This window comes from Gymnoscopelus braueri (genome assembly GCF_963280865.1).
Source record: "Gymnoscopelus braueri genome assembly, chromosome: 16".
NCBI classification, from domain to species: domain Eukaryota; kingdom Metazoa; phylum Chordata; class Actinopteri; order Myctophiformes; family Myctophidae; genus Gymnoscopelus; species Gymnoscopelus braueri.
The window spans coordinates 33,706,195-33,723,375 of record NC_137616.1 but is presented as its reverse complement, the minus strand read 5'-3'; the positions used below and the strand labels follow the sequence as shown (position 1 = coordinate 33,723,375).

The 17,181-nt window shown below is 45.5% G+C and overlaps 1 protein-coding gene across 2 annotated transcripts in view; it reads right to left on the bottom strand.

Moving 5' to 3' along the window:
- ches1 (checkpoint suppressor 1) overlaps positions 1 to 17,181 on the bottom strand; it is an 87,672-nt gene that overhangs the window by 4,432 nt on the left and 66,059 nt on the right. Inside the window, exons 4-7 of one of the 2 annotated variants that reach the window (XM_080453319.1) lie at positions 16,273 to 16,331; positions 12,463 to 12,559; positions 11,018 to 11,196; positions 8,768 to 10,305 (exon numbers count right to left, since the gene is read on the bottom strand). In XM_080453319.1, the coding sequence (XP_080309445.1) occupies positions 9,308 to 10,305; positions 11,018 to 11,196; positions 12,463 to 12,559; positions 16,273 to 16,331 (1,333 nt within the window). In that variant the 3' untranslated portion in view covers positions 8,768 to 9,307. Of the gene's footprint in view, positions 1 to 1,352; positions 1,462 to 8,767; positions 10,306 to 11,017; positions 11,197 to 12,462; positions 12,560 to 16,272; positions 16,332 to 17,181 lie in introns of those variants that run through there. The other variant, XM_080453320.1, reaches the window with a different exon arrangement.

Here is a 17,181-nt window from a genome sequence, read left to right as displayed (position 1 = left end):
AGGGCAAAGCTCAGATTACTTTTCAGCCTAATTATTCAGAAAACCCCAGACCACAGAAAATCCACTGAATGTTCTAAGTTCAGGTTTTTGGGTGTAATTGAGGTCATAAAACCCCAAATAAAACATTGAAAATAAAAAAAGGGAAAATGAATGTCATGATACCTTTAACCCATATACCAAATTTAGATCGACTACAGTTCATTCACACTACATTTGCTGAATATTGCTACTTGTTCAGATACTTGATCTACTGTTCTCTGTGAAAGCAGACGTGGTCATATCCTGATACTCTTTTCTTTTCAGAGAAATTAAGGGAGGTATATTCATATTTAATCAGAAAACCCTTCACAGCAACCACAAATTCACTCCTCATCTTAAATTATTACAAAGCTGTGCAAAACAAAACCGTCCAATCTGATTGGACAAAACCGTCCAATCAGAATCGCCGTTAATATCCCATCCAATCACATTTGCTGTTATCAACCGTCCAATCATGGTCGCTGTTACAAGGCCATCCAAATACAATCTCCATTACAAAGCCACCCAGTCTGAATTCCCATTAAAAAGCCATCCAATTAGAATTGCCGTTACAGATAGCGGCGTCCGTTGGTGTGGGCCATAAAAAGTACGGTCACACGTGTGTGATGACAGGGGAGTGGCCAACGCATTCCAAAGCGGTGAAAGCATTCAAAGTTCAACAAAGTTTAACTGTGTTCAACTCCGCGCGAATGCTTCGCGTCCAGAAACTCTGCCCGTTCGCTCGCATATGAGCGGACAGTGAACAGGACGCAACTGTTTCAGTCGCACAGTGTACACTTAAGGCTTAAACTGTCATGCTGCCCTGGTGTGCGTGTCCACACATGTTGTGAGGCTTGTCCCACAAATAAAGCTCTGTGTGCGTGTGTGTGTGTGTGTGTGTGTGTGTGTGTGTGTGTGTGTGTGTGTGTGTGTGTGTGTGTGTGTGTGTGTGTGTGTGTGTGTGTGTGTTACATAAACACACCTGGATAAGATGTTGTAAACCAAGGGGGAGTGTGCAAACCCCCTTGTTTGACTTTCGTACACAATAAAGATTATGTAAACTTGGAGTGGAAAATTCTTGTGTTTGTCAGCGTCTGTTTTCTGTGCATGCGTGTTTGTGTCTGTCTGTGTCTGTCTGTGTGTGTGTGTGTGTGTGTGTATGAACATGTACTGCGTGCATACCGCAAAGTGTCTTTTGTGTCTGTGCCAGTGTGCATGCATGTGTGTGTGTGTGTGTGTGTGTGTGTGTGTGTGTGTGTGTGTGTGTGTGTGTGTGTGTGTGTGTGTGTGTGTGCGCGTGCCTACGTGTGTCAAAAGGTGAACAACGCACTGACCTTATGGCAGAGGTTCTGCTCCCTACAGGGCTGACCGGTAGGGGTCTGATGACAGGAAACAAGGCCTGGTTCCTGACACGGACGCCATTTTGAATCACACCGCGGGGAACTGGAGAGAGAGGAGCAGACGCAGGTACTTATTAAACACAACAATACACACAAGATCCATGACAGCAACCGGTGCTGATCCATGGGAGCCGTACATTACCGCGGTCAACCGTACGCACAAAGCACACACAAGCAAGTCCATTCAATTGCTTTCCAGAGAGAGAGATAGGGAGAGACAGGAGAAGAGAGAGGGAGTGACAGACTCACAGACAGAATAGGAGAGAGAGAGAAGGTACCGGGATTTGTTTTGTTTGTGGGTTGACCCACTTTTCCGCCCCACGATAATTGCGTTGGAATCGATAACCCGTCCGCCTGCCCCGTGGTTCAACCTGCGCATCACTTGTGTGCATGTCTTTAACAAGTCTTTAACAAGTCTCCTGTTTGTGTTTAATTAGTGTAATTGTTTGCATCTTTGTGTTGCAATCAGCTGCAGCTGTTTATGCCGTGCTCGGACGGACGGACGGACGGACAGACAAACACACATGGTCAAATGTAGAGCTAAAAACAGTTCGCGTTGATCCAACGTGTGGGAGAAACACCGCGGAAGGTTCTTTGACAATCACTGTCAGGCCTCAGCAAGACGCAGGTACAGCTCGATGAGTCTTCCACCGACTGTCTGAGAGGGCCCACAGTGCAGTATTGATGAGCAAGGCCAGGTTCAATTGAGCGGTAAAGCGTCATAAATGAGTTAAGGCTGCTGCAAATCATTCAATTACCAACGACCGCTGGGCTCGGCTGAGTCAAGACTGTCTTTATGCTCTGGACTCCAAAGAACGCAGCATGGGCTTAGAGCAGAACGGCGCGCGTGTTTTCATAATTCGTCTCTGTTATTCCGGGGGTCAACGATGGTCTAATTAATGCTTGTGCGAGCATGAAGAATGCCCCCACCCTCCCCCCGAAAAACTAAAACTAAAACAAAAGCCAGAAACCAAAGTCAGATTAAAACCTGGGATACAATGAAAAGTAAAATGCAGCCACTGCAAATAAAGAATTAAGTTGGAAAGATGGTACAAATGTGCCTTGAGTACACACGTCGCAATGCAACATGTTGTTGCATTGAAGAGGGTCCGGGGACCCCCAGGGTCCCTAAGGGGGGTTCCAGGAGGTCCCCAGCAAAATGATTGATAAGTAGGAATCAAATGGACCCTTACAGGTCTGTAACACAGACAGTGTACACATGGAACAATTACGGACCCTTACACTGTCAAAGTAATGGGGGTCCACCACCTAATGCATACCAAACTGGGGGGGGGGGGGTCCTTGAAATGAAAAATATTGAGAACAACTGCTCTAAATGACCTACTGTTTATTATGGAGTGGTGCTGGACTGTCTTAAGAACATCATCACAGGCTGGAGTCGCTGTTCTCTGGATTCTGGCTTTGTGCCCAAACGTTTTTGTGCTTTGTGCCCAAACGTGCGGTAGTCTGGACAAATTAAATGACCTCTCTCCTCGCTAGAATATAAAACTAGTCTGAATTACAAAGGCTTATAAGCATCTCTATTCCAGTGATCTCATCAGCTGTACAATGGTCTTGTATAGTTATTAAATAACTTAGTCCCCCTCTCCTTTGGGTATTTCTCTGTCACTGTACATTTGCACAGAGACGTGAGATTGTGTCCTCATGCATTTACCCATCCTAACCATTAGAAGCAGCGGCTGCCATTAACGCAGCGCCCGGGGAGCAGTTACGGGTTAAGTGTCTTGCTCAGAGACACTTGGGCACGTAGACAGGGTGAGCCGGGGGATGAACCAGGGACCTCCTGATTCCCAGAAGGCCTTTTCTACCTATTCAGCCATGGCTGGATGCGTGTGTGTGTGTACGTGCGTGTGTACGTGCGTGTGTGCGTGCGTGTGAGAAATCGTGGCTGGAACACTCTGTACTTCACCCTGTCAATCTCACTCAGTGTTTGAAACAGAGAAGAGAAGAGAAGAGAAGAGAAGAGAAGAGAAGAGAAGAGAAGAGAAGAGAAGATGTGAGGATCTAGTTGCTCTAGTCTCCACAGCTGTCCCAGTTCAGTAAAACAGCTGTCACGTTCGTGTCTGGGGTCAGTTTGTGTTTCATAAATGATGACCTGACGCTTTGCTTTGTTTGCTACACAAGCATTTTTTAAGGTGTTATTATTATTATTGCATCATCACCAACGCTGGCTATGTTCACTGCAAAACTTCCTGCGTCTGTTTTTAGCCCACGTCCCCGTAAGTCTGAGCATGATTGATGTTATGCAGATATAATTTGTTTTTGTTTTTTTGGGTGAGAAATATGTTCTCAGCTCAGGACTGGGAGGCTCATTAAAATGTAGGTTTCACTCTGGTCATGCTGGGACTTCAACGAGAACATTGTCACTGCCGGGAGGAAACCTTGTATGTCCAAAACTTTTCAGGAAATGGAACAAAAAACAGCAGATCTACAAGCTCACAATGCATCACGATGCAACACAATTGTGAGCTTGTAGATCCGCTATTTCCAATACTTAAGACCGATTCTACAAATACCTTCTAAATCAGCAGTTCTCACACTTTCAAGATTTTTCAAAAATGTAAAGAAATAGCAGATGAGCGGCGCGCTTGTATATCTGCTGTTTTTGAATAGCCGAGGCTAAAATCTAAAATGACACAGATGCTTTCTGTGATGACGAAAAACATATAGTCGAAACTTCTGAGATACAAGGTTTCTGCCTGACAGCAACACGACATGACGTATCATCATATAGAACGTGTTTATCATACACAGTTCTCAACAAACAAAAAATAGGTCACACAATACTTTATAGACCCTTTATAGCTGAATACTGTAATAAGGTTCATTGTGGGTGTATTTATTTTTTGTATTGCTGTGTGTGCCAGGCATGAAGTTAAGTTACTGTAGTAGAGAGGAGCCGTTCACCTAACTGAAACACACCCACAATTAGCGTTATTACCTTCAGCTGTGCTTACGCGTCAAAATGTCTGCTGTGAAAAAGGGTCTATTGTCACGTGTGTGTGTGTGTGTGTGTGTGTGTGTGTGTGTGTGTGTGTCCACAGTAATCTTATTGAGTGTGGTGGTGAGGGTGGGTCTGCCTCTCTGATATCTCCAGCTCTGCTCTCCGTAACCTTATAAGTAAGTCCCTGCACAGTGTCTTGTCTGTAATCTTGATCACTGACTGCAAGGTTGTGCGTGCGCGTGCATGCATGCACGCTTGTGGTCGTTGTGTGTGTGTGTGTGTGTGTGTGTGTGTGTGTGTGTGTGTGTGTGTGTGTGTGTGTGTGTGTGTGTGTGTGTGTGTGTGTAATTGTAGGTCTCCCTGGGTTAACATGCCTGCCCCCCACAGCCCCCCCACCTCTCACTCTAGTCAGGCTTTGGGTTGCCATAGCAACGGCTCCCCTTTCCACATGCCACAGAGTGGTAGATCATGCATTAGACAAGGAGGGGGAAGGTGGAGAGAGAGAGAGAGAGAGAGAGAGAGAGTGAGTGAGAGAGTGAGTGAGTGAGTGAGAGAGAGAGACCTTATGTACCGTGCACCTTATGTCAGCGATTCCCAACCTGTGGGCCAGGGCCCATTGGTTGACCGTGAGGATATTGCAAGCGGGCCGGGCACCCAAATTATTACACACACTAAGATTGTGGTTCTCAAACTTTTTCGTGTCAAGGAGGACTCCCAAAATTGATATGTGTTTGTTATTCTCAAAAATAGCTGAACAAGCTTGAGCTGAGCTTGTACATCTGATATTTTTGAATAGCCAACGTATACAGAAGCATGGATAATGGGGTTAAAGTTATTGTGATGCTTTATCAACCATTTTGCTGGGGACCCACCTGATCCAGAAAAGGTGGGGAACCACGTGCCTGATATTCTCACTCTACTCATACAGTATTAGGAATATTTGAAACTTCTTGAAGCTTGGAACTTTAAATACAGTCATTATGTCCAAAACTGTTACTTTTCAGAAAGCCTTTTTTTCTGCTTCTTTTCGATACTTTTGTGTGACGCTGTAGTATGATCAAGTACGGCATTAACCCATTCAATCCGGGAACGCATCTCTGTCATTTTAGATTTCTTTGGCTATTAAAAAATAGCAGATCTACGAGCTCATAGCTTGTATATCTGCTATTTTTTAATAGCCAAAGTATAAAATAATGGTTAAAGCTAAAATCTAAAAATGACACAGGCCTAGACCGGATTGAATGGGTTAATTAATTTACGAAAAAACACGAAAAGTTAAAATATGGAGATAGGAGGTTTCTGCCCCGACAGCGACGATATTCAGGTCGTTGAGTGATGTAATACGAGCGCTATAGCCCCTAAAACAACTTGCTGTGGTGGTCTGGTGGACTCTTCGGCTCACACGGCACACCGCAGGTGTTAAAACGCAGCAAAAAAGGACACACACACCGCAGAGGCGACTGCAGTTCTTCAAGGACAGCTGGTAACAACACCATAGACTGGAACCAACCACAGACTGCAGTTGTTGTGGAGTCTGAACCCAATGTGTGGGAAAAAAATGCCCTTGACCATTTTCTGATGGATCTCAAGTGTATCATTTCTCCATTTCTATGTGTTAATAATATGGTTAAAAGTGTCTGTGCCTCACAGACGTTGTTTTGGTCTGATGGGCTCCTTCTGGTATGTCAACAATATTAGATAGCAGGTCGACCTCGTTGCCACGCGGTTTTGTTGTTATAAACATTGGGCATAAATGTCACCACAACCCTGGTTGCCCAGGAAACGGAAGCAAGTCGAGTCACAACTGACGGCTGACGTGATGACGCCAGGCGTAATCTGAGTTGCCAGAAGTTTCCGCCAGCTCTCGCGCCAGGCGCAACCCCGTGCTTATTTAACTCTGTATCTCCGCTTTAACGCCAGAAGAATATAATCTGGAATCACGCTTTTCCGACGCTTGTAAGATAGATCTCTTCTCTGATAAACCCAAGTTTATTGATGTAACTAATTCACATCTGACCGATAGATATGGACTGGTATCTACTAGGGGAAAATTGCAGTTGTTGTGGACTCTGAAGTGTGGGAAGAAATACCCTCCTCCAGGTTGTTTTTTGTTCTTCAAAGACAGCTAGGTTGAAGTCTAATATAAAACAAAAGTTAATACACGGATAATACTGACCACAAGTTTACACAGGTGCAGGAAAAAGACTGGCAGCTGTATCCGTTTCTGTCCTTGAATTAGTACTGCTCCCTCACTTCTGGCACCTTTTCCCATGGACTACTGGGACGTACGCCACGTTCAGATGATGTGAAACGGCTTGGAAGATGGCGTTGTACCATTTTGTTGCCGTCGGGCAGAAACCTCTTATCTCCATAGTCAAACCTTTTGTGTTTTAATCCGTAAATTAACGCCCTACGTGGTCACACTACAGTGTCACAGAAAAGTATCAAAAGTAGCAGAATCGCAAGCTCGAAACGTGGCGCAAAGCGTCGCATTTCGAGCTAGGATAATTTTGCCATTTTTGAATTTTAATCCTGAAAAGTTAGTTTTGGACATGAGTTTTCCACCCGACAGAGACGATATATTGGCATGTCCACGATAATTAGAGGCCTGCTTATAGGCTAACTGCTGTAAATGTTTCCGTCGATAAGATTGTATATTGCTCACTATATTATCCACAGTAGATTGACTTTACATATTGATCTGTATTTATCCATATCCTTAATTATCCTATTTTATATAATTATGCTGATACTAATATCTTTACATGGTTCACACTTTATGCTATAAGCTCGGCAGCCCATACTACTGGTGATAGCTTGTGACATGATACTTACTTTATGGCTGTATTTATGTATTACTTATGCCTATGTTCATGTGTATAAATGATTTATACACTATGCAATATTAATTGCATTTTACGGCTCCAGCTGTACACGTCTGGTCTTTGTGAAAAGGGCCTGACACTTTAAAATGTCATCACACTACCTGGTGTGTGGGTTTGATCACTAATGCCTCAATAGTCAAGACAGCCCCTCATTAACATATAGGTGAATAGAATAGAAAAGGAATACATAGAGAAATAAATAGGGAAATTAATAAATGGGGAAATGAAGTAACCAAATTAAAATGTATTTTCCAAAGTTTGGAAATAATTCTTCCCTATGATATGTGTTTGTTCCTGCAGGCACATATCCCTCATCACAATGGCAGCAGAGCCTGTCTTTATAAACAGCTTTATCACGGTGAAAGGCAGGGTCACTCTTTTTAATATAGCCCCAGAATGTGATAGATCCCTTTTGAATACTTAGAAGTAAAGGATAGCCGCTCCTCTCTCTCTCTCTCTGTGTCTCCCTGTCTTCAATCTCATCAAATCCCATTTCACGTTTTCTGCATTCCATTCCCTCACAAATCTCTCCTTCTCTCACTTCTTTATTTTGTCATTTTACTCTCTCTCTTTCTCTCCCCCACCTCTCTCTCTCTCTCTCTCTCTCTCTCCATGCCTTTGTTTATGTGTAAGTGGTGACTCATGTCTTCCAGCTTAGCATGCAGTCCAGCTCTGCAGGTATAAAGGCAGACGGGTACATACAGTATGTCTGTCTGTCTCTCCGTCCTTTTCCCTGACGTTTTCCAACTGATACGTCACTTGTCTGTCTCTCGCTGTGCCCGTCTGTCTACTTCCTGCCTGTCTGTCTGTCTCACTGCCTGTTTTCGGCTCAGGCAAAGCCCTTAGCGTCTCCCTTTGTACACACAGACACTGACACACACACTGCCTCCACCGCCGTTTGTCCCGTTAAATGTCTTCCACATGGCCCCCTTAGGCTGCTGTCTCCACATGGCCAGAGAGGCTGCAGGGCACGCACGCACGTGCGCGCGCACACACACACACACACACACACACACACACACACACACACACACACACACACACACACACACACACACACACACACACACACACACACACACACACACACACACACACACACACACACACACACACACACACACACACAGAGAGCTCCCAACCCGATCCAGAGCCAAGAGTTCATAGGTTACTCCCAGCAGACCTTGAGAAAGCAACTGTTTCAAAGAGGCCCCTCGCTCACGTCAAAACAGCCCTCACCTCTGTCTCACTGGCTGCCGTGAGGACAGCTGAACTCAAGAGGTGAGTAACCTTTTTGGCTTCAGTAAAACAGCATGAATGGAAGAGTATTGCATTCTATAGGTTTTTTATTTATTCATTATAATATTTTTTTTAAAGGTTAAACACATTACAAATCAGCAGGTTAACACAGTTTGTCAATGTTTTTCGTTAAACACGACAGTAAAATAAATTCTTACATTCTCTTACATTCTACAAGTCAAAAAAGTGTGAGAACAGAGTGCCTTTTATCCACAGCACTTTACAACGTGTGTTACATTCTCCCATCAATGTACACATTTACACACCGACGGAGGAGGCAACCGTGCAAGGCGCCAACCTGCTCATCGGGAACAGTGTCTTGCTCAAGGACACTAAAATGTGGGGGAGGGGCGGGGATCGAACCGGGAACCTCTCCCGATTCCCAAGCGGGCCGCTGTACCTTGTTAGCCACAGCCGGCCCCCCATGAGCAGTGGGTAAACCTTGACCTTGAGAACATGTGGTCTACGGTGTGTCTTCTTCATGTGGATCTGGGACTTCATGTGCTTTGTGTCAGTAGATTGATATGTATTTGGCCGCGGACCCGAAGAAGAGAATAAATATTCAAAAATAGCAATGTGCAAGCTCGCAGCGCGGCACAAAGTGACGCGCTGTGAGCTTGTATATCTGCTGTTTTTGAACAGCCAAATTTTGCTGGGGAACCGCCCCAAGGACCCCACTCTGAGAACCACTGCTTTATGTCTGTCTCTCTTATAGGTGGCATTGGCTCTCAAAGAAGAGGCTAGCAGAATTGGCAGACCTTCTTCTTGTTGATACACAGATTTATTAACGCTCCGCACACAATCACTATGTCATCTAAGAGGTCAACCTGAGTGGCCGGAACGACAGTCGTTAGAATTTTGAAATCTTTCCATCGAGCCATCATTCTCTCAACGTGCGTACTCACGTCAGACGGACGCCTCGACGACGCGTTCAATTCTCGAACAGAGGGCTTCTTCTTGCCTTCAGTAAAAGGAGGTACTCTAAGTCTGGCGACCTCCCCTCTGATGATAAGACCACGATGAGCTAGGATTTCCTCATTTTGGCAGAGAAGTTTAGAAAATCCAGAGTCGACTATAATTTTCTTGTCTGAAACTCTCCCAACTCTGCCTGGCGACAGAAAAGTAATGGCTCCCGCCGGTGATGTCCCTACCAAATACTTGACGGTGTTGTGGTGTTCATAAGTCGACCATGTTCGGGGCCTTGAGTTTATCAGCCCGTGAACGAAAATCTCCATACAGTCAACGATGCACCTGCAATGTTCATATTTCGATTCAAAACATGGCATTTTCACCAAATGCTTGCTCTGACACTTGATGAGAGGTTTTAAAGCCTTACTCATAACAGGAAGCCAGCTTCTTAAAATCCTCGATATGACACCTTCTGCGACGCAGAATCGGAACGCGATTCCCTCGTCGCTGAGACCTAACCGGAGCTTCATCAAGGTAACCAACAGATGGTCCTCCCGTCTCATGGAGCCACAGACGACCTCGACTCTCCTCAGTTTTACGATCAACCACTTAAAGATAACTCTGGTTAGGCCTGTGAGGAACAGAAGATACGCTGCACTGCTTCTGATAGATCTGTAGGAGAACGTGCTGATTCTCAGCTTTCTTTTAAGTCGCTCGCTCTCAGATTTCAGTCTGTCGATGTGCGAGTGCAGGTCGAGGCTCTCATTAGAAAGCTGGAGATCATCGTCATCACCATCAGCTTCATCTTCATCTTCTTGGACTGTGGCCTCTGAAAGAGAAGATTCAAGTTTCACCAGTCTGCCAAAAATAATATGTTGAACTGTTTCCACAGCACACAATTGAGGCTGGTTTAGTATTTTGTGTTACAGGAGTGTTACAGGAGTTAACCACTCATTTGGGCATGTCAATGTACTGTAGGTGAACATTTAAAAAAGAAAATGCGAAGATAACAGATCTACAAGCTCACAATGCGACATGTTGTGAGCCTGTACATCAACCATTTTTCCATATTCATCGTACAGCATTGTATTTAGGGCATAAAGGAACACACACGGCTGAGCGAGCCTGTGTGTGTGTGTGTGTGTGTGTGTGCGTGTGTGTGTGTGTGTGTACTCGGCTGTGTTGAACCCCACGAACCCCCCGACTGTGTTTTAACCACTTAAACCCTATATGGTTTTGACAGGAGTCCCTCAGGACTCTATACTAGTGTCTCTTCTGTTTTCTGTTATTGTGGGTAAAGCTTTCACTGAAAATAGCCGATCGACAAGCTCACAACGCTCACTGTCACTGGCACAAAACATTTTCAGATGGGGTGTTCTGCGGCCAAATACATAATATCATTTTGTCACGAAAAAGTTGTTAAAGGGATAGTTCACCCAAAAAAAGATTTTTTTTCCTATCGATTAGTCACCCCATGGATACTGTCATGGAAAAGTCATTTTGGGGGTGAACTATCCCTTTAAGGTGTTAGAGGTTCTTACCAGTGCAAAGCTCCACAGTGGATTCCAACTCTTCTTCATGGGATGGCTGTAGACCATCATCCATCACTGGATGGACCTCCATGCGGTCAGTGGCTTCATCCACTGACTCGGATTCAGACTCTGAATCTGAATCTGACGTGGGGTCGGTTACTTTAACCCTTTTTCTTCTTGTCTCAATTCTGTTGAAAGGCAAGCAAGCGGTTATTTGTTCCACTGACCGCCAGAACTAAATTCAAACAACATCTAGAAAAAGTGCTCCTCGGAGCACAGGTCTCTGCCAGGTCAGGTAGGTTATTGTGGGCCAGCAATGTTCAGAATTTGCCAATCAGGATGGAATATAAAAAATCGTACGGAACCATCTTGATCACTTGACTATAGAGATAATGTGTACTGATTTGCATGATGTTTGGACAAAATGTGAAGGTGTAATATAAAAAAAATCGGCCTCCTGGTGGCGCTATAATAGGGCAATGTTAAAAGGGTGGCGTTTGTTCTTCAACGTAGTGCAAATCTACGTGCAAAGTTCCACCGCAATCGGACTGCGTTCATGATTTGCAGCATTTTGTTCAAAACGGGCCACTCCTGCAAACTTTAGATGTCAATGTTAGCCAATCAGGATGGAATATGAAAAATCAAACAGATCCATCTTGATCACATGACTATAGAGATCATGTGTACCGATTTGCGTGAAATTTGGATACAATCTGAAGGCTTAATCTCAAAATATGTGTTTTACATAAATCGGCCTCCTGGTGGCGCTATAAAAGGCTAATGTGAAAAATGCAGGGCAGATGTTTTTCCTTGGCCTCTAGGGAGTATGCGTGCAAAGTTTCACAGAGATCGGTGCAGTTACAGTTAAAAACGCAATTTGGACTTTTATAGCGCCACCATGAGGCTGATTTGAAAATTTTAAATTGCCATTTCTTCCTCGGCCTAGTGGGAATGTGCGTGAGAAATTTCACGGAAATCGCAAGCTGCGTTCATGATTTGAGGCATTTAGTTCAAAATGGACCAATCCTGCAAACTTTGGAAGCCAACCTTAGCCAATCAGGATGAAATATGGAAAATCAGACAGATCCGTGTTGATCACATGACTATAGAGATACTGTGTACTGATTTGCGTGATGTTTGGATAAAATCTGTAGGAGTAATATTAAAAAATTGATTTGCACAAATCGGCCTCCTGGTGGCGCTATAACAGGGCCATGTAAAAAAATGGGGCAGAGGTTCTGAATTGGCATCCAGGGAGTGTGTGTGCACAGTTTCGCAGTGACCGGGCCAACGGTGCCGGAGATTAGCCGCTCGCAGACAGATGGACACACGGACGGACGGACAGGGGGTAAAACATACTCTCTCGCCATGCCTTTCGGCCTGGCGGAGACAATAACTGTTCTAATGAGCAACTTAATACTGATATGCTCATGTTGACGTTGTGATATGTTTACCTGCCATAAACAATCTCATACGTATGATCGGGTCTGGCTCCGTCCGTCCATAAATGGGGAGGAACGTCCGGAATGTTGAAGTTCATAGACGCAGCTCCTATAAATAGAGTTTATTTTAATTGATTTAGAAGTGTGTTTTGCAAAGACAATGCCAACTGGTAGAGCAGTTAATTGTGTTAAAATACGTGTCAAAATCTATGACTGTGACAAGAGAATGGCAGCTAGTCTACTTCTTAGAAAAACAAAGAGTAGATGGAAGAAAAACAAAACACACAAGAATGTGATGAAATAGCCACTCAAACAATGTATGGCCACTTGGACTTTTTTTTTTCTCTTCTTCGTTTTTTACACAATTATTTCAAAATACTGCATTAGCTGGGTGCACTTAAACGTGCATTCAAACGTCACACGTCTCACATCATGTGAACTAAATTAAGTAGGTCTACAAGTCTGACTCCAGTGTGTGTACGCATATTTGTCGCACGCATATTTGTCGTTAACCACTTAAACCCCAGCATCCGTATTGTGGGGAAAGCTTTTTTCAGCAAAAGCTTTCCCCACAATAAGAGAAAACAGAAAAGACACTGAGGGACTCAACCATGTGGGGTTTAAGTGGTTAATTCTACTTTTACAAAAATAACCAGAATTCTGTTCCGATTGATGTAGCTTTAGTTGATTTACCTGATATGACAGGTGCACTGCATAGTCGGGCATTGCTAATGAGCTCCTCATTCCATTTCGGTTCTTCGGATTGGCTCACAGCCAACGACGTCTGTGGTTGGCATTGAGTGTTTTTATAATGGTAATTCAGTACAAATGAAGACTTTTATTTTATTTTCCTTTTCCGTTCTGGCTTCTTCTTCTTGTTGTTTTTCTTCTTCTTCTTCTTTTTCTTCATCGTCATCATCTTCTTCATCTTCTTTTTCTTCTTCTTCTGAGTTTATTTTTGGTTGTCAAACCACTTAGAGGTACTGTAGGTGTATTACAGAATTTCAACTCCTTCCTTTGTTCTTACGTGAATTACTTCCTGCATGGTTTCTTCCTGCAACCCGTGTGCGCGCACAGTCTCAATGTTTGTACACAAATAATTGCTCTATTGCCACCTTTTTTGACAAACTACACCGTTGCGTTTCTGTCTGTCTGTCTGTCTGTCTGTCTGGCATGTTGAATGGCAGTCAAGCGGAATGTATGGCCAAACTGATGGATGACAAGCTGGCTGGCAGACATGTGCTTGTACACCGTGACTTGATGTTGTTTTTGTTCAAACTGAACACAGCGGTCTAGCACACAGCTCCTACAAACCCCCGTGAAAGGTTTTGATGGGGGACATTCAAAGACACGACTGCTCCGCCTTGTGCTGGTCTGGCACCAGCCCTCAGAGCCGACGTGCTTTACCCGCAGTGGTTCTCAAAGTGGGGTCCAGCCTGTCCAGGGACCCCCAGGGGTCCTTTGTAAATCTTGAAAACGTGTGAAAATCTTTGAAATATATATCTTTAAAGCGAAATTATTTTACTTAAATCTTTGCTTCTGGGGGGGTCGCCTGGCACAAAACCTTATCAGATGGGGGTCCAATTGGCACGAAGAAGTTTGAGAACCACTGCGTTTACCGTACACACGCAGTCGCAGACTCGTTCAAACGAACGGGCTTCCAGCTCCTGCTTAAAGGGAATTGACCCAGATCTGTTTCGAAAACACAATAATTGTGATTTACTCACAATCACTCTCAACTGGGGCTTGCCTGTGTGTGCAAAAGCCGAGAGGCAGCGGGCCATCTATTTCCCCCTGCAGGGTTGGGTTCGTAGATAAATCAGTGGCAACGTGCGCATGTAGATGTAGGTCCATGTAAGCAACAGAGGAGGAGCAACAGAGGGGGAGGAGGAGGATGGGGGGATTTCTTTTAGCTTAGCTCAGCTCCGAGCTGGACGTTAGAACGTTATACGGCCTTGATGGGGGGTTTAAGGACACGGACCGGTGCGTGATGTACCGTGGGGCTCAATGTAGATACCGCCGTTGTCGGGCAGAAGAAACCTCTTATCTCCATATTCTAACCTTTTTGGGGGGTTTTCGTAAATTAACGCCCCCTACTTGATCATACTACACAGAGTCAGACAAAAGCTTCAAAAGCAGCAGATCCACTACGATCTGCTACTTTAGCAATTTTTTCATTTGAATCCTGAAAAGTAACAGTTTTTGGACATATGAGGTTTCCACCGGACAGAGACGATGACAACAATGACCATCCCTCTCTCTCTCTCTCTCTCTCTCTCTCCCTCTGTATGCCTTTCTTCCGCATCATCGACAGCACGGAACAGCGCACCGTGACAGCATCACATTGTTGTTGTTTACGGCATAAACAACAACAATGTGATGCTGCAGTCAAAGCTTCAACTGTTCAGCGTAAACTTTGCGCTGAATAGTTGAAGCTTTGACAAGGCAAGTACACTCTCCACCCACTGAAATGGGGCTGGGGGGGGGGGCAGGCTCAGTCCCTTATGCCCTCTCCCATCTATTCCATATGCTATTCCCTGCATGCACCCCAGGAAAAAACCCTCAAAGAAAGGACTCTGTCTCTCTCACACTTGCCCCTCACCTCTCCTCTCCTCAATGTTTCCTTATTTCCTTTTTCATCAATCTATACAACCCATCCATCCATCAAAACATCCATCCATCATTCCATCCACCTGACCATTCTAGCCAGCCAGACTCATCTCTCCCAGACAGGAAGAGGGTGTGTGTGCGTGTGTGTGTGTGTGTGTGTGTGTGTGTGTGTGTGTGTGTGTGTGTGTGTGTGTGTGTGTGTGTGTGTGTGTGTGTGTGTGTGTGTGTCCAGAGGGAGTCTCTCTCTCTCTCTCTCTCTCTCTCTCTCTCCCTCTCGCCTCAAGCCCTGGTCTCCTTGACCATTACTACTCCATTAGGAGCTGGCGATGGAGGGCCGCGCTGCAGACGCCTAATGTATCCGTCCCCCTCCATTTAGAGGCTCCCACAAAGATCCCTGATTGGGATCGAATGTCCATTTAAACCGCCGCCGCCCGGGAGAGAGAGAGAGAGAGAGAGAGAGAGAGAGAGAGAGAGAGAGAGAGAGAGAGAGGAAGAGGAGAGATGATGGAAGGGTGGTGGGTGGTTAGGGGGGGGGGGGGGCTTATCACAATGTGTGTGTGTGTGTGTGTGTGTGTGTGTGTGTGTGTGTGTGTGTGTGTGTGTGTGTGTGTGTGTGTGTGTGTGTGTGTGCGCGCACACGCGCGTGTGTGTGTGCGTGTGTGTGTGTGTGTTTGTGGAGGTGGAAATGAGGTGTCGGGTAAAGATACAGAAACCACATGGGATGTTTGATGTTTGAGCCGAAGCGAGATTTCCTGTCCGTCCTTGTTTACTTTCTAGTTTTTTTTCCCCTTTCTTTAAAACTTCTATCTACTCATTTTGTCTCTTTTAAAAAGCTGCCCTGCTCAGCGTCGGTAAAGCATCCTCCCCTCTGGCACCGCGCCAAAGTGTCAGAACTCTCAGCACTCAGTATTCTCAAGGTGCACTTCTGAAGCGAGAGAAGCTAGAGCGAGAGACGACCGGCTGGGGGGCTGGCATCCTCCGCACGAAAAGGAAAGAGAAGTCGACCGAGTGAGAGAGGGAGCACGTCGAAAGAGGGACAGAGAGAGAGAGAGAGCGAGGGGGGGGGGGGGTGGGGGGGGGGAGGGGAGGGAGGGAGGGAGGGACATAGAGATAAACTTGAGATTGAGAGATTGAGAGAGAAAAGCCAAGGCAAAAAGCTCACACACGCCATGAGGCACACACAGTGTGGGCAACACAAAAAAAACGCGTTACCTTGCAAGAGGACTCCGCCGTTCTTTCTGAAGAAGGGGCTCCCCGACCACAGTGGAGCGCTGGAGAGAGAGAGAGAGAGAGAGAGAGAGAGAGAGAGAGAGAGAGAATAGCGTAATAGCAAACAGTAGGGTGAATGTAAAAGAGTGAGCAGAAAGAATGAACAAAAAGAGAGAGAGGAAGGAGGGGGGGCACAGAGATAAGTGAAATGATCAGTGATTTGCTCACATTTCAGCAGCGATACACGCAGAGCATAACGCCGGTGTATACTTATGGCTGAAACACGTGGTGCCTCGTGGCTGGAAAATAGCCGTTCTACAAGCTCACGGCGCGTCGCAGGTGCGACGCGCCGTGAGCTTGTAGAACGGCTATTTTTCCAGCCGCGAGCCGCCCTGCATGCGGCCGACTGGTACGAGAGGCTTTGAGCCTGATTCACACTTAAAGCCGGCGGTTCTGATTATAGTGATTAGATTCCCCGGATGTCCAACTGTTGCCATCATTCCCTGTGATTACCTCAGAGAATTACAGCCTCGCCGCTGTGGTCCGCGGGGGTAATCTCTCATGACAACCCCCCACCACTGGCCCCCGTTCACACACACACACACACACACACACACACACACACACACACACACACACACACACACACACACACACACACACATGCACACGTGTGTGTGTCTGTGTGTGAACATTCACGGTTACAGTACACACAAAGGTTCGCACTTTTACAGAGACGTGCAAATGTGCGCACTGCAGCACACATAGTACGCACACACCTACACACGTGTGTGCAGGCGTACACGTGTGCTGCACACACACACACACACACACACACACACACACACACACACACGCGCGCACACACACAGATACACACACACAAAGACACATCATCTCTGTTTTGCTGAT